This window comes from Chlorocebus sabaeus, chromosome 17, assembly GCF_047675955.1.
Source record: "Chlorocebus sabaeus isolate Y175 chromosome 17, mChlSab1.0.hap1, whole genome shotgun sequence".
NCBI classification, from domain to species: domain Eukaryota; kingdom Metazoa; phylum Chordata; class Mammalia; order Primates; family Cercopithecidae; genus Chlorocebus; species Chlorocebus sabaeus.
In genome coordinates, this window is record NC_132920.1 from 26,371,108 (window position 1) to 26,391,962 (window position 20,855).

The 20,855-nt window shown below is 43.8% G+C and overlaps 2 protein-coding genes across 4 annotated transcripts in view; both read left to right on the forward strand.

The window, feature by feature from the left end:
* The window catches only part of LOC103221986 (butyrophilin subfamily 3 member A1), a 118,453-nt gene that overhangs the window by 25,838 nt on the left and 71,760 nt on the right, over positions 1-20,855 (forward strand). For 2 of the 3 annotated variants that reach the window (XM_073005735.1, XM_073005734.1), the window contains exons 1-3: positions 14,738-14,844; positions 16,060-16,086; positions 16,505-16,531. The exons of the other annotated variant lie outside the window; for it this stretch is intronic. The gene's annotated coding sequence lies outside the window, so the exon portion shown is untranslated. Of the gene's footprint in view, positions 1-14,737; positions 14,845-16,059; positions 16,087-16,504; positions 16,532-20,855 lie in introns of those variants that run through there. 3 annotated transcript variants of the gene reach the window in all.
* Positions 32-19,799, forward strand: LOC140708556 (butyrophilin subfamily 3 member A3-like). The gene is given in 11 exon segments (XM_073005742.1): positions 32-9,862; positions 9,990-10,079; positions 10,340-10,684; positions 12,085-12,366; positions 14,644-14,844; positions 15,019-15,039; positions 16,060-16,086; positions 16,505-16,531; positions 18,065-18,732; positions 18,734-18,766; positions 18,768-19,799. Coding segments are annotated over 11 exon segments (1,818 nt in total). The 5' UTR covers positions 32-9,771; the 3' UTR covers positions 18,801-19,799.

Below are 20,855 nucleotides of genomic sequence, written 5' to 3' on the forward strand. Positions count from 1 at the left end.
CTACCGAGAGGATGAGATCAAAAACAACAAATGTTATATTATGATGATGATGATGAAAACAGTATTAACACTGGGGACTCCTTAGGAGTATATCACAGTTCTCCCTAGGAGTCCCCAGACCATATTTGGAATAGTGGATCCTGGAAGTGAATCCATGAGCTGGTTAATTTTAGATGTTAGCTTGACTGGATTAAGGAATACCTAGACAACTGGTATATTATTTCTGGGTGTGTCTGCGAATGTATTTCCAGAAGAGATTGGCATGTGAGTCAGTGGGAAATTCTCCCCTCCTATTGGCTGGGGGCCCAATACAATAAAAAGGCAGAGGAAAGGCAAATTCTTCTCTCCCCTGAGACATTCTTCTGCTGCTGCTCTTGGACATCAGAACTCCTGGCTCTCTGGCCTTTGAGATTCGGGACTTGTACCAGGAAGCCCTGGGTTCTCAAGCCTTTCACTTTGGACTGAGATTTACACAATCGGTGTCCCTAGTTCTGAGGCTTTCAGACTTAAACTGAGCCATGCTACCAGCATCCCAGGGTCTCCAGCATACAAACGAGCTATCATGGGATTTCTCAGCCTCCATAATCACATGAGTCAATTTTCCTAATAAACACCCGCTCATCATATATATCTATATCATATTGGTTTTGTCTCTCTGGAGAATTCTAATACACTCAGGCATCTAAAATTCTGACTTGAATGGCAGTATTTTAGGTTTGAGACAATACAATAATCTAACAGGAATGAAAAAAATTTCAAAAGTCCAAAATTGTGTTACTGCAGTTACAAAAAGACACATTATTGAAAGAATCCAGAGTGATTCTTTGAACCTCTGGGGTTGAGGGCCAGATCATATATGCCCCTGAAAGTCATCATGCTAACCTAGGCTTTACCTCTGAGAGGGCAGCTGCCAGAAAGTTTGGCAGAAAAAAAACTGGACTTACTTCAGATGCTAAACTGAGATGGGCTGTGTGTACGGGTGGTGGATGGAAGCCTGAAGACCCAGCTGGGAGCTACTGCAGTGATCCAGAGGGGAAATGCTGATGACTTGTACCAGGGAGGAGCCATGAAATGATCTGATGCTGTATTTATTTTCAAGACAGAGTAAAAAGGCTTTGCTGGTAAACCTAAATGTGGTGTGTGAAAAAGGAGGACATCAAGGGTGACCACAAGGTTTTAATCCTAAGAAACGGTACAGATGGAGTTGCCACTTATGGAGATGAGGAAACTGAGGGAGAAGTCCATTTCGGAGGCCAGAGGAGAAGCCAGTATAGAATCCAATGTCAGTTTTGGATACGTTCGGGTTGAGGAGCTTACTAGAGATCCTCGTGGAGATGCAGAGTAGGCAGGTCAATAATAAATGTGCAGGCCGGGCACAGTGGCTCATACCTGTAATCTCAGCACATTGGGAAGCCAAGGCAGGTGGATCACCTGAAGTCAAGTGTTCAAGACCAGCCTGGCCAACATGGTGAAATCCCGTCTCCTAAAAATACAAAAATTAGCTGAGTGCGTTGGCATGCGCCTGTAATCCCAACTACTCAGGAAGCTGAGGTAGAAGAATCACTTGAACCCGGGAGGCGGAGGCTGCAGTGAACCGAGATTGTGCCACTGCACTCCAGCCTGGGAGACAGAGTGAGACTCCATCTCAAAAAATGAGTAAATAAGTAAATAAATAAAATGATAGCAATAGTGATTAATGTGCAGTCCAGGCAAGAGGTCAGGGCTGGAAAAACAAGTTATTCTTTTTGTCTTCTGTATCTTCATGTTTGTTGCCACTGCCTATTTCCATTTAATGCATTAGTGATCTATTGCTGCTTAACAAATTACCACAAACTCAGTGGTTTAAAACAGCACACATTTATCATTTTAGTTTCTGTGGATCAGAAATCCAGGAAGACCTTAAAGGACTTCTCTGTTCGGAACTTCACAAAGCAGAAGTCAAGGTGTTGGCCATTCTGTAGCCTCATCTGGAGTCTTGACTGTGGGAGAGTCCTCTTTTCAGATCACTCAGGCCATTAACGGAATTCATTTATTCACAGTTGAGGGACTGAGGGCCCCGGCTCCCTGCAGGCTGAAGCTGGAGGCTGCTCTCAGCTCCTACAGGCCACCTAAGCTCCTTGCTATGCGGGTCTCCCACGGTGACTGCTTTCATTTTCAAAGCCAGCTGGGAACACAGAGCCTCTGGAGTGGGTCAGGTAGCAAGACAGAGTCTTACAGTGCATAATGCAGTCATGGAAGGGGCATACCATCAGCTTTACCATATTTTATTGGTTAGCAGCAAGCCACAGGTTCAACTCACACTCAGAGAAAGTACAGGCTGCAAACTGCAAGAGGAATAATCATAAGGGGTCCACTCCAGAGTCTATAGGATACACCATATACAAGCTCAACGTTCTCCCATTGTAACTGCCCTGCTTCCCCTTTCCCAGGGCAGTACACCACACTTGCCTCTCTCTAGGTCTCTACTTCCATGCACGCAAAGTCTCAGAAAGAGAACACATGTATGGTCATCAGGCACTGTTTGCCATGATGCTGACCACTGCTGTACCACACCATAAACATTGTTTCATCAGTTACTAGTGGATTCCCAACCATTAAATCCATTATACATTTCTATTTTCCCCTCCCACCCCCCATGGTTTTTTGTTTTTTGTTTTTTGTTTTTTGTTTTTCTTTGAGAGACAGGATCTTGCTCTATCACCCAGGCTAGAGGTCAGTGATGTGATCATAGCTGAGTGCAGCCTTAATCTCCTGGGCTCAAGTGATCCACCTGCCTTAGCATCCCATAGTGCTGGGATTATAGCTGTGAGACACTGGGTCTTGCTTGTCTTTATACACTTCTGTCCTTTCTTTACGGACAGCCCTGAGTTCTTCATAGACCTGCCTGAGTAGGTGTTCCTGCCTATGTGACATCTGCCTCATCAATCCCCAGGGCTCTGTTCTTGGTCTTTCCCTACTCCTAGGGAGATCCTTCTCTGAATTCTTGCTCCACTTGCTCCAGAACTGCTTAAACTCCTTAGGCTTTGGTCCCGGACTCTCATTTCACACCACATATACTCTTATATGGTCCAGTCCATTTTCAGAGCTCTACCCCATAAGCAGACCCCACTGGCACCTGCATTTCTGTCTCCAGCCCTACACATTCCCTGACCTCAGTGCCCACTAGCATCTCACAGTGAGTGTGTCCAAAACTAAATTCCCATCAGCCCTGCCTACCCATCACTATCTGAGTGAGTGACACCACCTAACAGTCATTTTAGACTTCTCTTGTTCTCTCTTAACGCACCACATCTGACTGATAGCCAAGTCCTGCTATTTGCACTTCCTTTCAGTAGTTCAGCTCAGTGGTTTGAGCATAGACTCTTTTGCCAGACAGCCTGGGCTCAAGGCCCAGGTCAGAAAGAAACTACTCGTGTGACCTTGGGGAGTCATTTAACCTCCCTGGACCTCAGCTTTGACATCTATAAAATGTGGTAAATAAGGTACCTCTTAGTGTTGTTCTGAATCTTATTAATACATGTAAATCTCTAAGTACAGTACCAGCATCATAGCAGGTTCTATGTAAGTATTTCCTAGAATTAATGTGAGTAATCAATCAAGTCTCCTCTCCTCCTTCACCAAGTCGCCATCATTTGTTGCCTAGAGTGTCACAGTAGCTTCCTTCCTGGTCTCCCTATTTCCTAACATCTGGCCCACCGATGAGGACAGGATATATAGTGCAACCCCAGCAGGCATCATCCCATAGAATACAATGTAAATGGCGCCCCCTACCTCCCATCTTCCCTGGCAGCTGCCCCACTGCTATTTTCAATGTACGCATTTTCTCATGTCAGACTTTTCAGAGATTTTCCCTTCACCTTCAAACTAAAACTTCAGCTCCACAGCAGGCAACTGTTGATGTTATCTCCAGGGGAGGTGGATTTAGGAGTCATCAATGCAGACATCAGAATTAAGCCTTTCAGAATGGAAGACAATGAAAATCATTGAGGGTTAATACATGCAGGTACTGTGCTGACTCTTCTTTAAATAACTTATGGACCATGTCTCATTTCCACCCTACAGACGAAGAAACAGAAACATTGAGTAATTAGTTAACCAGCTTTGGGTTCCAGGACTAATGAGTTGTGCATGACAACAGATGAAGATACAAAAAAAAAAAAAGCCTAGAGACAGTAGATGGTAAGCCAGTGTGCCTGTGATATGCTGACAGATATCTAGATACAGCAGAAAGAAAATTTGTTCATGGGAGGTCTGAAAGGCAACAAGTGGTGAGATAACCATGAGAAATGGACATTTCTTGATGAGACTAACTCAATAAAGGAGATTAATTTCTGGGCATTTTGCCGCAGCTACTACATGCAGGACACTGCACTAGGTCTTATAAAAGACAAAGAGAAGATAGCATCAAGTGCCTAGGTCTTGAAGGAGGGCTGAGTGCACTTTTCACTTAGCATACATTCTTGTGACTTACTTTTTTATCATACACTGTTGTAAGCAAAATGCATGTATTGTCTCATTCCATGCTCATAGCAACAACTCTAAAAGTCAAGTACTATTGCTGTCCTTATTTTACAGGTAGGGAAACTGGGGCACAGAGAAGTTAGGGAACTGACCAAAGGTCACAGAGGCCACCTGACTTGAGAATTAGTGCTCTTATCCACTGTATTACGGAACTTCTCCTCACCAGTTTTGAACTTCAGTGGCTGAGACCTACTAGATGGTAGGTTCTCAATAAAAATGAATCACTGAATTCATTTCTGCCCCATTTCACATCCATTTCTTTCCCAAGACTTCTTTCCCAGAGTTCAGTATAAAGCTGCATGAGAAATGGACCCAGGGCCTCGTACTTTGGAAACTACAAAGTTCAATGATATAAAGTATTGGGCCCAGAAACTCCTAATCTGAAGCTTAGCACCTCAGCTGCTGTGTCAGAATGACTTGGATCCTCCAAGCAAGGGTGGGGTGATCGTTCTTACTGATATAATTTCAAGCAGCAAAGCTTCTGATAGACTGTGAATTTAAAAATGAGCAAATGGGCCGGGCGCAGTGACTCATGTCTGTAATCCCAACACTTTGGGATGCCGAGGTGGGTGACTCACCTGAGGTCAGGAGTTTGAGGTCAGCCTGGGCAATGGGTGAAACCCCGTCTCTACTAAAAATACAAGATTAGCTGGGCATGGTGGCACATGCCTGTAATCCCAGCTACTTTGGAGGCTGAGGCAGGAGAATCGCTTGAACCTGGGAGGCGGAGGATGCGGTGAGCCGAGATCACGCCATTGCACTTCAGCCTGGGCAACAAGAGTAAATCTCCGTCTCACCAGAAAAAAAAAAAGAAAAAAAGCAGAAATAAAAATGAGCACATGAACATTTAAATAAATAAGTAAATAAGGATGATGGATAAATAGGGAATGAACAGTGGTATGGATTATAATAAAGTAAGGAAGTTTATTAAAATATTAAGTATATCACTATAATCTACATGGTAGCCAAATTGGTATTTACCAAAAATTCTTTCACCTTTGCTTTATGTTTTAGAAGTTTTATGACAAACTGTTGGGAAGGAAAAGGGGGAGGGAAAAATTTTGATATTCTGCTGATAACAGAGACCAGAAATACCGCTGGCTTAAACAAAACAAGGATTTTCTTGTTTTTTCTTGTTGTTGTTTGTTTTCATGTAAAATGAATTTAGATACTGGTAGTGCAGGGCTGATCTGGCAGTTCAGAGTTGTCATTCATGCCTCAGCCTGCCGCTGACTTCATTCTCTGCTGTCTCCGCATGTGGCTTCCAACCTCAAAGTTGCCTTACAGTTCTAGGAGGGCTGCCGCACCTCCAGTTCAAAGGTCTACATCCTAGGCAAGAGAAAGAAGGAAGTACGGAGAGTGTACACTCACACTCCCAGCTATCTTGGCCTCCCTTTTGAAGGACCTCTGGGAGAAGCACAAACCCACAACTTTCACCTACAAACTATTGATTCCAACTTAGTCCCTTGCTCTCTGGTATCTATGAGATAGCAGAGCCTATTGCAGTACCCAAGAAAATTAGGCCTTATCACCAAGAAAAAAGGGGGACTGCATGATGCAGAAACGACCAGTCATCTCAACCAGATACTGCACAGCCCAAATTCAAACTGTTACAATATAATCAAATTTCATCAACCCTAGTCACATCTTAATCTTAGGAGTTTTGATCACTGACTTGCAAATCCCAAAAGTGTGTTTTGAGGTCCTAGGCCACAGGAAAAACCAGTTTGTCCCACAGACCTCTTACAGAGATGGTATTCGCAGTCTAGATTATCTAGAGTCCAGCTTCAGATAATATGTACTCCACTGGCAGCACGAGAAATAAATACACAGGAAAATACAATATAGCACAAACCAGGAGCTGAGGGCGAATTAAGATGCTCAGAAACACCCACACTAAAAATTTCCTGAAAAAGGTAAAACATGTCAAGCAGCACCGCCTCTGGAAACCAGAAAAATTATATTATTTGATAACAGATCCTAAACCTGGATGCTGGAGGTGCTTAAAAATGTGCACTGTGTCTGGCTTTCTTTCCACGTATACATTTATTTGACTCTGTAGTAAAATCTCCTCCTCCTTTATGTCCCATATTCATGCAAGTAGATGCTAGCAAACTGCCACAATAGCATTTTAATTAGTGTACATCTTTCTCTCTTCACCACATTATAATCTTTTCTCATTTTGTTCTGCTGATATTTCTATTAAGATAAAAGACTTAATATGTAGAAATACTTATACACATGTACATGCAAGAATGATTCAAATAGACAAACACAGAAGCACAAACACTAAGGGAGGTAGGGCTGGAATTTTTCTTCAACATGTACAATTCAGTGTACTTTTAGTTTTCATTTCAACCTTCCTCAGTGATTTCTTCCCAGCAACTGATGAGAAACATCACCTCTGAGCCAATCAAGAAACTAATTCTTCCAAAGAGAGATTATTCCAATTTCTCACGGAGACCAGACAGTCTCTGCTTTCTTTTCCCTTTCTTCCGAATGAGAGATTAAATCTCATAATAGAAAGAATGGAGAACTATTAACCACCTTTCTTCAGTGGGCTGTGATTCAGAGGGGAATACTAAGAAGTAAGTGGGGGATGTTGATTAGAGCCTGCACTACAATGCCTGGGAGGACAGGCGCTGAATCGCTGAGAGTAGTGAGTGGGCATGCAGGAAGAGTACTTGCCCAGAGAAAGGGTGAGGTGCCTGTGTGTGTGTGTGTGTACGTGTGCCTGGGCACCCACACATACATGTGGGCACATGGGGAAGAGGCAAGTAGTGCAAAGAATAAAGACCTGCAGATGTTGCAATTTGGTGGAAGGAAAGGGAGACAACATAAATGAAGAAATATTCCAACTGCATGTTCTTAAGAACTTATTGTGGTCAGAAGAGGGCAAAAAAGTCTCTAAAATCTGTTTTGGCCAACTCAAGCATCTATTCTAAGAGAGTCTAGAAAGAGATGTGCCTTATAGATTCATATGTAAATTTGTTCATTATAGAAATATTTATAATATAGAAAAATCTGAACCAGCATACACATACAACAGGCGGGGATAGACAAACAATGCATGGTTCTATCATAAAAGAGATTTCGATGCAGTCTTTAGGAATCATGTTTTTAATAAAGGGCAATTATTTTTCATTTTAATAGCATTAGGTCCATACGTTAAATCTTATTTTGTATGTTTTAGGTACAGTATCTGTTTTTCCTTCCAATAATCGTTTCCTCATAACCCAATATAAATGTTTCAATGGACACAATCTATTTCATTGTATGAATATATAATTATTTTTTAAAACTTTCCTAATTTTGACTATTTCAATTATCTACATTTGGCTACTGTAGATTTTATTATATTTAACAGCCTCAGACATAAACTTTTGCCTTAATTTCTGACTTTTTTTTGCTTCAACAGTAATTCCTATAAGTGGAACTTTCGGGTAAAGCATACAACTTCTTTTTTTTTAATAGCATTTCCTTGTCAGAGCAAGTAACTTTTTAAAGACGCTTGCTGTATATATGACCAAAATGCTTCGAGAAATATTTCTACCACCAAAGTATGTGATTACTACTACAGATTTCTAATTTTATTGATTGACTAATTTGTAGAAATGGGGGTCTCATTGTGTTGCCCAGGCTGGTCTTAAACTCCTGGGCTCAAGGAATCCTCCCACCTTGACCATCCAAATTGCAAAGATTACAGGCATGAGCCACTACTTAAACTTTTATTCCTTTATGCTTTTCTTCATTTGCAATATTGACTATAATCAGGAAGAAAAATATAAACATCCTTTAAAAAGAATGAAAACACACGGCTCACTTTAAGCAGAGTAGAGAAATTATTAACTTTGAAACCAATGATAATAAAAATGATATTCATTCTGTAGCAACATAAAGAGCAGTTTTGAGGAACAGAAGATGTGAAATGCAATATTTAGTCTGGGTGGGTGCAAGATCCAGGCGAGGGTGGAGGATGGCCGGCTGCACAGACCGCTGTTCCAGTGCTTCCTCTTCATCCCTCCCCACCTCCGTCTGCAGACCTTGTCCTCAAAGGCCATTCCCAGACTCAGGTGGCCACAGCAGCAGGTGTTATGGCTGCAGACCTCATGCTCCTTTGCTTTGGAAGAAGCTGTTGAGAAGTTAGTATTTACTAAGCAGCTAATATGTTCCAGTCAGTATTATCACTCATAATAATTACTGTTAAGTAATACATGAAAAACTCTAAATTTAAAGCATTTCAGTATTTTAAAAGTAAAGGGAGCAAAAGGCCAAAGTGATCTTTCGCTCACTTAACCTCCGATCTTCAGTTGAACATACATCTTTTTAGACTTTTGCAGGCATTTACATCTATAAATATGCAGAAATGTATAGTTTAGTTTTTGTTTTTCAACGGAATCATTAGTATAGTTCTGCAATGTGCTTTTTGACCGCTTAGTGTATCACCATTATCTACGTTCATGACAATAAAGCAACTCTTTTACCTGCTGCATTGAATTCCCTCTGAGGGATGAATCATCATTCTTCTAAGCAGTCTCTTGTTGGGTGGCTGGTTCAGTTGGGTACCACTTTTATACTTTAAAAATAGTGTGTCATTCTCACAGAGGCTTCTCTCTGCACCCATGCAAGTACTTTGCTGGACTAGACATCAGGAAGTGGAATTGCTGGGACAATTGTGCACATTCTAAATTTCACACTTCATGATATTGTATGAATAAATAAAGTTCCAATGGTTTTGTCCCATGAACGAGATCACGCAGGTTGTGAATCTTAGAACCTTTACATATTGCTTACCTTCTTTATGTCCTTAACACTAATATAGTAGTCCTCACCCATCGTAGGTGCTCAGTAAATATTTGTTGAATGACTTTATGAAGGGAAGAAAGAAACAATGGGTAAAGCCTGGTCTTATTTGCAGCTCTCTGATCTCTAGCCTTGAATTAAATGTGGTGGGTTCAGCCCCTGACTGACTCCAGAGCCCCCACCAAGCAGTCTGCCTGAATCCCACCAGGAGTCCACTGGGCCATGACTTGACCATGGTGATGGCCAAGAGTTGGGGCTTTGAGGAGTCCACAGTGTTGGACACCCACAGTGGTGGACCCCAGTGGAACCAAGGAGCCCAGTAAAGAGGGTCCTGCATGAATCAGAGGGAGATGGTAGAGGGTTGGAAATGGTAGGGGAAGTTTGGGGAAGTGATAGGATTCTGAATATTGTCAAGCAGTAGAGTCAAGGATTTCTTGGTTGAATAACATGTGCATTATACATAGACACGGTTTTACAGGTAATTTTCCATGTTGGAACTCAAAGGTAAAGACATTGAGGACAGGCCTTTTTGGCAGAGGTAAGATCTTCTTTGGTCACCATACTTGAGTTGTCCCTGGGGAAGTGGACGTTTCCATGTGGAATCCTAAAGCTTCTTCTGGGTCATTGTGTCTGTCCCTCACCTTCTGGTGTCTCCTGGTATGCAGCACAGATGAAAATGGCAAGTTCCCTGGCCTTTCTTCTGCTCAACTTTCATGGTTGCCTCCTCTTGGTCCAGCTGCTTACTCCTTGCTCAGGTAGGGAATGATGCAATGCTTGTTTCTGAGGCAGGCAATTACCTATGAATGTCCTCTTAGAACTTTTTACTCCTTCCCATACCTGGAAGTCCATTCCAACCTGAAGGATCACTTGTCACAAAGAGACAAAGGGTGCTTCTGTTAGGATTGGTTTCCTCTCAAGGTTCTCTGCATCTCGCCTTCCTTGTCTGAGAAGCACCCTTCCTCTCATGACCCCAACTCCAACACCCACTGACGGAGCCTCCCCCTTGTGCTGACAGCTCAGTTTGCTGTGCTTGGACCCCATGGGCCCATCCTGGCCATGGTAGGTGAAGATGCTGATCTGCCCTGTCACCTGTTCCCGACCATGAGTGCAGAGACCATGGAGCTAAGGTGGGTGAGTTCCAACCTTAAGCAGGTGGTGAACGTGTATGCAGATGGAAAGGAAGTGGAAGACAGGCAGAGTGCACCATATCGTGGGAGAACTTCGATTCTACGGGATGACGTCACTGCAGGGAAGGCTGCTCTCCGAATACACGTCACAGCCTCTCACAGTGGAAAGTACTTGTGCTATTTCCAAGATGGTGACTTCTATGAAAAAGCCCTGGTGGAGCTGAAGGTTGCAGGTGAGCCTCCAGGTTTTGTTCTGAGAACATTTCCCTGTAGGATCTAAAGCAGAGGCAGAGTTCCTCTTCCAAAAGCACTGCAGACACTCCTGGCTGATCACTAGCAATTACCAGCACTGCCTTCCAACTTAGCTTCTCTGAGTCCCTTAAGAAAGACACACTCCTTCTTTAGAAAGAATTCCTGATGTATCCTACATGCTCAAGTAAACAACTCCCTCCCGCTGGAGACCAGAGAAATAAGGGAAATGAAGGACGAAGGATAGGAAGCATAAGAAACCATCTCTTCAGTGGCTGGTACACCATCATTTTGGTTTAGTTGTGTAACAGACGGCTTCTGTTGTGTCTCCAAGTGCACACTACCGTGGACCCTGGGAGGTGGAATAGTGACTGTATCTGCTGCCAGTGTTTTCCAATCACTGACTCCCAGAAACATTTTTGTAGTAGAATGAGGCATGTTTCTTACTTGTTGCAGTGAGGAAGAACACACATCATGGGGAGCTGTGGCAGTATCTCAGTAAGAAGGTTTTAGAGCAGATTTATTATACAATTTGGGTTTGTGTTAGGGGATTTGGGGAATGGTTTATAGACTTAGCCCTCTGCTCTGGATGAGATACTGTCAGGAAGGTGTGGGGAGATGAATTCTGCTAGTGGAAGCCCTAGTCAAGCTTATCTAGGAGGAAGGAGACTAGGATGAGACTAAAGCTGTAATTGATGAAGAGGCAGCAATTCCTCATTGCCAATGGGGGATGTTTGGTTTGGACAATGTTCATGTTTTTCTCTGCACTCACACATGATGTGGGGTGGTCTTGTATTTCCCATGATCTGTCACAGTGATAAAGCACTATTTTTTGTGTTCTGTGAAATTGTTCATGTTCAACAGGAGGATACCAAGACCTGGTGTCAGGTTCCAGATGCCGAGGACAGCTTTTTTCTTTCTCAGTGCAATCCCTTGCCTCACGGCTTCTGATTGGGTTTGGTTTAAGGGGAGCTATAGCAGCTCCCCTTATGGTAGGAGGAAGAGAAAAGGGAGAGGTCTGGGTGCTTATTTCCTGGCTTCCTGACTGCAAGATACCCTCAGGCTGGCTGCACTGCCTTGCTGAAGGTCACAGGTCAACTCAGGAATGTCCTCAATGCATCAATCTCCTCATCTATGTCTCCAGAACAGATCCCTCTCCTCCTCCCTCTGGTAATGGGGGTGGGTGGGAATAGCCTCACCTTACTGACCCTGGGATACTGCCCTAGCAAATTTAGTTTTATTCTCATCATGACCACACTTGTGTAAATAGCTCCTGAATGAAATCTTTCTAGAATTATCAAATGTGAGTCTGCCATTGATTCCTATTGAGACCCTCCCTGATACAGGAGTTCTCAAGAATTTGAGCCAATTTATCCTTCCACAGCATTGGGTTCTGACCTTCACGTTGAAGTGAAGGGTTATGAGGATGGAGGGATCCATCTGGAGTGCAGGTCCACTGGCTGGTACCCACAACCCCAAATATAGTGGAGCAACACCAGGGGAGAGGACATCCTGGTTGTGGAAGCACCTGTGGTTGCAGATGGAGTGGGCCTGTATGCAGTAGCAGCATCTGTGATCATGAAAGGCAGATCTGGGGAGGGTGTATCCTGCATCATCAGAAATTCCTTCCTCGGCCTGGAAAAGACAGCCAGCATTTCCATCACAGGTCAGTACCCTGCTTGGCCTCAGGTTTATTGAGCTGAGCTGTGGCAGGTGATGAAGGGGGATGTGTGAGTCTCTACTGTGTGAGTCTCTGCGGTCAACCTGGGTCTCCGCACTGCATGTAAGGCTCAAAGTAGGGACTTGGAGACTACTCCTTCCTCCAGGGGAGCTTCCCCACTCCACAAAGCTGTCCATGCCACAAGTGTTTACTGATCACTTCCTATCTGACAGAAATAGAAAGTGTGACAGGCAGTGGGAATTGGGGAAAAACATTAAGATAATCTCCTTATGTAAAGTCAAATGACAAAATGGGAAAACATATATATATTTACAAACTCATAGAGAAAGAGCTAATCTTTTTGAAACAGAAGATTTTAAAAACTGAGTAAAAAATTTTTAACAAAGGTCATGTATTGTTAATTCACAGGAAAGGAAATAACCCACAAAAGGGTGCTCATTCTCACTCATTAGGGAAACATATATAGGAAATTATTTTTCTCTTATGATATTGGCAAAAATCAAAACCACACTGCCTTGCTTGATAACACATAGTTATGACAGGAATGTAGGAAGGCAGTGATTCTCAGTCATTTGGTCGTGTCTCTTGTATTTTTGGTGTGCATTAGCTCAAGTTCTGTTGGGGGATCTATCCAAACTACATATTTATTGATCCAAAATTCCAGTTCTGGGATGCGCTTCCATTTGTATGAGATGATCCATGTAAAAGGTTTCTGGGGTTTCTTTTGTTGTTGTTGTTGTTTGGTTGGTTGGTTGGTTTTGGAGAGGGAGTCTCACTCTTCTGCCCAGGTTGGAGTGCAATGGCACAATCTCAGCTCACTCCAACCTCCTCTTCCTCAGTTCAAGAGATCCTCCTGTCACAGCCTCCCCAGTAGCTGGGATTACAAGCATGCACCATCACAACAGGCTAATTTTTACATTTTTACTAGAGATGTGATTTCACCATGTTGACCAGACTAGTTTCAAACTCCAGACCCCGCTTGATCCGCCTGTCTCAGCCTCCTAAGGTGCTGGGATTACAAGTGTGAGTCACCGGCCTGGCCTGTAAGAAGTTTCTTATAGCATTGATTATGATTGTATAAGGTTAGAAGTTATGCAGATGCTCACTGATGGTGAACTTCCATACAAGGGACTACTGCCCAGTTGTGAAAGAAAAAAGAGAGAGACAATTCTCTCTATACTAATGTGGAAAGATCTCCAAGACACACTCTACACAGAGAGTGAGATACAGAGTGATGTATATAGAATGTTATTTTTAGTTTAAACAGGAGGAAAAATAGGAACATATTTTAATGGACTTTTTTTAGTTCTTGATTGTGTTATCTAATTTAGATTTTTAAAATTTAACAAGCAATTTGGTAACCCTCACTGTACATCAGGCACTTTATTTACTTATTTAGAGACAGAGTCTCAGTCTGTCACCCAGGCTGGAAGGCTGTGGACAATCTTGGCTCACTGCAAGCTCCACTTCCCAGGTTGAAGCAATTCTATAGCCTCAGCCTCCCAAGTAGTTGGGATTACAGGGACATGCCACTATGCCCGGCCGATTTTTGTAATTTTAGTAAATGTGGGTTTTCACCATGTTGGTCAAGCTGGTCTAGAACTCCTGACCTCAAGTGATCTGCCCAACTCGGCCTCACAAAGTGCTGGGATTACAGGCATGAGCCACTGCGCACAGCCCATCAGGCCCTTTATAAGTATTAACTTAATTCTTCTAACCTTAGGAGATAGGTATTATCATTACCCTCATTTTATAGATTAGGCCACTACAAACAGAGGTTATGTAAGTAGTCCAACATCACATTGCTGGTCACAAGGGCGAGTCAGCATTTAAACCCAGGCCCTCTGACTCCATAGTTTATGTCCCTAAGCATCATATTAAGTGGACTAAGGAGAAGTTAATAGATGGACGGAGGGAGAACTGGGTGGATGGGAGTGTTGCATGATTTCATGTATTTGTAGTTTTTGAACCACGTAAATGTGTTACTGGTTGAAAAAAATATTTAGAAAAAAAATGAGTATGACTCTGCTCAAGTTAATTTCCATATGAGAGGCAGACATCTCAAGATAGTAGTAGCTTGTAATGAGGGTTTACCAAAGTCTTCTCTACAGTCCTCTGAGACTTTAGAGAGAGAACGCTTATTTAACCTCACGAGATTGATTCCATGCCCCCAACCTGGGCTGAGAAGCTAAAGTTTGGGGTGCTAAGGTTGGGGAGGCTGAGTGCACCAGCGCCCATGACTCACAGCTCTCCCCTTCACAGACCCCTTCTTCAGGAGCACCCAGCCATGGATCACTGCCCTGGAAGGGACCCTGCCTATCTCGCTGCTGCTTCTCGCAGGAGCCAGTTACTTCTTGTGGAGACAACAGAAGGAAAAAATTGGTCTGTCCAGGGAGACAGAAAGAGAGCGAGAGATGAAAGAAATAGGATATGCTGCAACAAAGCAGGAAATAAGCCTAAGAGGTATCCAAATCGAACAGAAAATCTAAGCCCCAGGCTTGCAGGCCCAGCCTGAAGATCTCACCTCCATCCCCACCCTGGCACTGCATCATGTTTAAGGTTTATTTTCCCAAAATCCCCCTCACCCATAACTGTTCTTTTTTTCTCTCTCTTTCTCTTTTTTTGTTTATTTTCCAGAGAAGCTCCAGAAGGAACTCAGTAAGTTCCCATTCCCCCAGAGACCCAGGCATGTCTTCTTATCCCCACTTTGAGAGTCTTGATAACTGTTCCTTCCCTGTTCATTTCATTGCAAAGTGGAGAAAAATCCAGTACATGGCTCATGAGTGACTCTGACATTTTTTCTGAATTTGAATCTATGACTCTCTTCTGCTTGGAAATTTTCCAGCCCATAAGTCTTTGCCCAGGGTTGAAAAATGGTCCTAGATCCCCTTACTCAGGAAAAGAAAGTAAGTGAGGCTCTCTGGAGAAACCACCCAGAAGGAGTCTCTCTCTCTCCTCTTTCTCTCTAAGAAAAGAAAAAGAGATCTTCAATCTCTTTGTACTAGGGGCCACAGACATTTATGCCCTAAAAAGCACTGAGGAATATCCAGGGGTGCACTTCAAAAGGGAGAGGGAAGAGAAGGATGAGGTGCATTTTCTATGGCAGGAAACATACTTGTTGTTTTCCATAATCTAGAGGATGTTGAAAGGAAAACAAGAAGGGAAGATTTAAGAGATAAGAAAATCAGAAAAGAGAGAGGGAGAAAATGTGTCTAATAAAGAGGAGTAGCTACAGTGGCTCAATTGGTACAGATTGATCATAGCTGCTTTCAAAACTAGTCCCTGAAATTGCGCATTAAATTTCCCAAATTCTGTTTAGAGCACGGTAGGAAATGATACAGATCGAGAAGGATGGATCTTGTACTCCTAGACATTCACATATAGACATGGTGACACCTATGCCCAGGTACAGGAGTATAAACAGATTCAAAATAGATTAGCTGCGCTCCATTGGGAAGGAACTCTCACAGTGACTGCCTTGCCACTAGCATTCAACCAGTGTTCCCAGACTGGATATTAAGAAGAAGAGGTGAAGACAGAATTCAGCATGCAGAGTGAGACCATAGGGAAGGGTGGAATGGCCAAAAAGAAAGACTAGATGGACACAAAAGGAAGGGGAAGGGGCCAACACAGAAAAGGCAGACGTCATGTGACATCTCTGTCTTTCTTTCATTGTAGGGGGAGAGAAGTCTTTGGCCTATCATGGTGAGTGAGCCTGATGCTCTCTGGGTTTGCCGGGTCATGTACCATGAACATTTCAACCTTTTCTCTGCTGTGACTCATTGACGTTCTCAGTTGGATTAATCAGTTCTAACCCATAGACTCAATTTTGCATGGTAGGGGGTTGACTTCTGCTTTTTTGGAGCCTCTGAAAGACTCCTGACCCCACATATGCCCAGGCAAAGCATAGCCATGCAGCCTGCACCCCCCATGGCACAGGGAGCCAAGCCTGACATTGTTTAGAAGGTGCCACCTCTGATCCATCAGAGCTGTACAGGAGGGAGGCTGAACCCTGGAAGAGACTCTGAAGAAAAGGAGAGAAAACATGTAGTGAAAGGAGAATGGAGTGGAGAAAAGAATAAAACTACTCACCTTTTTCTTATCTGTGTCTCTTTCCTTTCAGAATGGAAAATGGCCCTCTTCAAGCCTGGTAAGTAAATCACTATATGTTCCCTGGACCAACAACCTGAGGGACTATATTCCTTTTTCCTCCTCCAACTCTTGTGATTTGGGGAAGAAAAGTTCTTTGACTAAGAGAGTTTGGGGTAGACAACATTAAATCCCAATCTGAAAAGTGGGCCTATCTCCAAGACCCTTCCTGCTGAGAGCCCAGGGAACCAGAGAGCATTGCTGCCTTGGGCTTCCTCAGACCTTCCTGGGAAGGAAGACACATAAAGGGTGGAGCTGAGGGGAAGATGACACACACTGAGTGATACTGCAGGGAGAGTGAGGATGGAAACGCCAAACAGAGGAGGTGACGCCTGCCCAAAGAACTTTGCCCTTCCCAGGCTTCTCATGCCACCTACTGCCTGTGTCATCTCAAAGGATTTAATGCTTCTGAGTTTTGGCCTCCACATTTTTCGATGATGATTGCAATCTGTGTTTGTGGGGGTTGAGGTGAAGACTGAAGGAATCATAAATATCCATTGGTCAAAAACGTACTTAGAAAGAAATGATGAGTTCACACTGCGTGGTTGAAGAAGGTTTGCAGAAAAGAGGGTTAAGGGAAAGCAACAAAGAAAAGTGCAGTGCCCCCATGGTTCCCAACAGTAGGGAGCTGTCTCCACCCCTAGCCTGGGAGGAATAGGGAGGGGAGTCAGTTACTGGAACCCAGAGAAAAATAGCACAAAGAGATAGCTTCCTGAGAAGAGTTGTCAGGCCTCGTTAGAGCAGCACCAGCTGCTGCTGGCAGGGAGGAAGCAGGAAAATAAACCGTGTGTCTCTCCTTTCTTTCTCCTTCCAATTTTCTGCCAGGGCCTCCCATTGGCCAAACCCAACAGCAAACTAGAGGACAAGGGAGCCCAGTGGCACTGTCCTTAGAGTACAGATTCCTGGGGCCCAGAAGAGGGTGGAGAAAGCTGAAGGTTGGAGAGTGAATCTGGGGCCCCCACAGAGCCCAGCACAGAGACTACCTTGCAGCTATTAGAATATCAGGAGCTTTCTTCATGCCCTGCTGTTCGATGAGTAAATAACATGACTCCCTTATACTATGCTAGAAATTCGTATTTTTATCCCCATTTTTCAGTTGAGGAAATGCTTCAGATGATGCTCCACCTTGTTAAATAAATTTGATGTATGGAAAAATAGACTGCAGAAAAAGGAAATTCATTTAGTTCATGAGTGGTCGAGTGATGACTGAAATTTAACCTTTGATTATAAAGCATTCAGGGGCAGAGTCAATGTGGGGAGGGAAACAAGAAAAATGTAGTAAGAGGATCCTTGTTGCTTCCTGAGGCAGCATCAGGGTATTGGGTTAGGCAAATACTGACCTTACTTTCATTTCCCCTCTGGACACAAGACCCCTTGAGCTTTCTCCCATGACATTGATGAGAGAGTCAAATTCAGGGCAGGTGAAGTACGTTATAGAAGGACCTCCGCAGCATGGTCCAGGCCTTGCATGCTGAGGCTCTGAAATCCAGGAAAAATGGCTGACCCCATGGACACCTCCTCAAACTCTCTGCAGCAGATGTCATTCTGGATCCAGACACGGCAAATGCCATCCTCCTTGTTTCTGAAGACCAGAGGAGTGTGCAGCGTGCCGAAGAGCCGCGGGATCTGCCAGACAACCCTGAGAGGTTTGAATGGCGTTACTGTGTGCTTGGCCGTGAAAACTTCACGTAAGGGAGACATTACTGGGAGGTGGAGGTAGGGGACAGGAAAGAGTGGAATATAGGGGTGTGTAGTAAGAATGTGCAGAGAAAAATTTGGGTCAAAATGACACCGGAGAATGGATACTGGACTATAGGACTGACTGATGGGAATAAGTATCGGGCTCTCACTGAGGCCAGAAACAACCTGAAACTTCCTGAGCCCCCTAAGAAAGTGGGGATCTTCCTGGACTATGAGACTGGAGAGATCTCATTCTACAATGCCATGGATGGATCTCATATCTACACCTTTCCGCACACCACTTTCTCTGAGCCTCTGTATCCTGTATTCAGAATTTTGACCTTGGAGCCCACTGCCCTGACCATTTGCCCAACACCAAAACAAGTAGAGAGTTCCCCCGATCCTGACCTAGTGCCTGATCATTCCCTGGAGACACCAGTGGCCCCAGGCTTAGCTAATGAAAATGGAGAGCCTCGGGCTGAAGCAACATCTCTGCTTCTGCCTGCCCACCCTGGAGTTGACGGCCTCCCCCTCCATAACAACCAATCAGAACCATAAAGCTACAGGCACGCACTGAAGCATTTTACTGATATTCATTCGATGATTCCATATGACAGTTGTTTGAGTTTGGTACCACCTATTGTCCCTTTATACAGATAAGGAAACTGGGGTACAGAAAGGTGAATTAACTTTACAAAGTAGACATGACTAGTGAACAACAGAGCTGGGATCTAAACAACAGTAACTAACATTAACACAGAATTTAAACTGTTCTGAGTGCTGTGTTGTACGCTTTGGTGGATGTCAGTCCTTTGATCCTCACAATACCCCATCGGGTAGTCTCATTTTGCAAGTATGGAAGTTGAGGCAGGGCAATATTAAGTAATTTACATAACTCATATGGTAATTTGTGTAGTTGGGAGATGTTCAGCCTCAGTCCCTGGCTAATTGCCCATTCTTTTCCAGCCTGATGTTTTCCCACGGGAAGAACCTACATGTAGCCCTGAGGTTTCCTCCCCAGGACAGCTCCAGGGTAGAGATCATTGTAAGTGGTTGTGGAGTTGACATCCCTATTGACTCCTTCCCAGCTGATTATCAGAGCCTTAGACCCAGCACTCCTTGGGTTAGCTCTGCAGAGTGTCTTGGTGGAGAGAATAACCTCATAGTATCCACATGACATGTGACTTGGAATGAGACTAGAGGCCCCTCGCAATAAATAATGGGGCACAGATGTGTGCCCACCCAAAAATGTGATAAGTGATACCGCAGCCAGAACCAGCCTTCTTACAGTCAAGGTTTCCAGGCAGAACAAATACCCTAAAGATTCTCTGTGATATAGGAAATTTGGATGAAGGAAGCTAGAAGAATTACAGGGATGGTTTTAATCCCGCTATGGACTCAGTCTTCTGGAAATAGGTCTGTCCACCCCTGGTCATTGGTGGATGTTAAACCCATATTCCTTTCAACTGATGCCTGCTAGGGAAAACTACTCCTCATTATCATCACTATTATTGCTCACCACTGTATCCCCTCTACTTGGCAAGTGGTTGTCAAGTTCTAGTCATTTAATAAAGTGTTAATAATGCTTACTCCTCAACTTGGCTTTTTCTAGACTGTGGAGTCTACTCAGCAAAGAGGAATAGTCTGCACACCCACTGTACTCACCACAGTCTCAGTTTACCTCACTACAGCATTTTCACAAAACCCTTATTGGGTGCATTTTCTATTGCTGCCATCTGAATTATCAGAAATTTATAAACATTCTCTTTTTGTTTTTTTGTTTTTTTGTTTTTTTGTTTTTTGAGACTGGATCATACCACTCCCAGGCTGGAATATAATCTCAGCTCACTGCAACCTCCGCCTCCCAGGTTCAAGTGATTCTCCTGCCATAGCCTCCCGAGTAGCTGGGATTACAGGTGTGTGCCACCACGCCCGGCTAATTTTTTGTATTTTTAGTACAGACGGGGTTTCACCATGTTGTCCAGGATGGTCTCGATCTCCTGACCACGTGATCCACCCACCTCGGCCTCCCAAAGTGCTGAGATTACAGGCATGAGCCACCGCGCCTGGCCTCAGAAATTCATAAACTTAAAGCAAAACAAAGGTATTATCTCACTGTTCTGTAGGTGAGAAGTCCCACAGAAATCTCACCAGGCTAGAATCAAGGTGTCTGCAGACTGGATTCTTTTCTGGAGTCTCTAAGGAAGAAACTGTTTCCTTGCTTATTCAGATTGTTGACGGAATCAGTTCCTTTCATTTATAGGACTGAGGTCCCAGTTGTTTCCCGGTTATTAGCTAAGGGCTGTACCCACTTCTAGAGGCTGCCACACTCTGGCTCCTAGCTCGTTTCCTATATCTTCAAAGCAGCAACAGTGCGTTGAGGCTCATCTCCTAGGTCTTTTGCTCACTGTATCTCTCTGATTCTTTCACCTTCTCCTTTTTTTTTCACTTCTTTACTTTTTTTTTTTTCCTCTTCTTTGACAAGGACTCACTCTGTCACCCAGGCTGAAGTGCAGTGGCGTGATCTCAGCTCACCACATATTTTGTCACCTGGGCTCAAGCAATCCCCCCACCTTAGCTTCCCAAGTAGCTGGGACCACAGGCCCATATCACCATGCCAGAGTATTTTCCTGTAGAGACAGGGT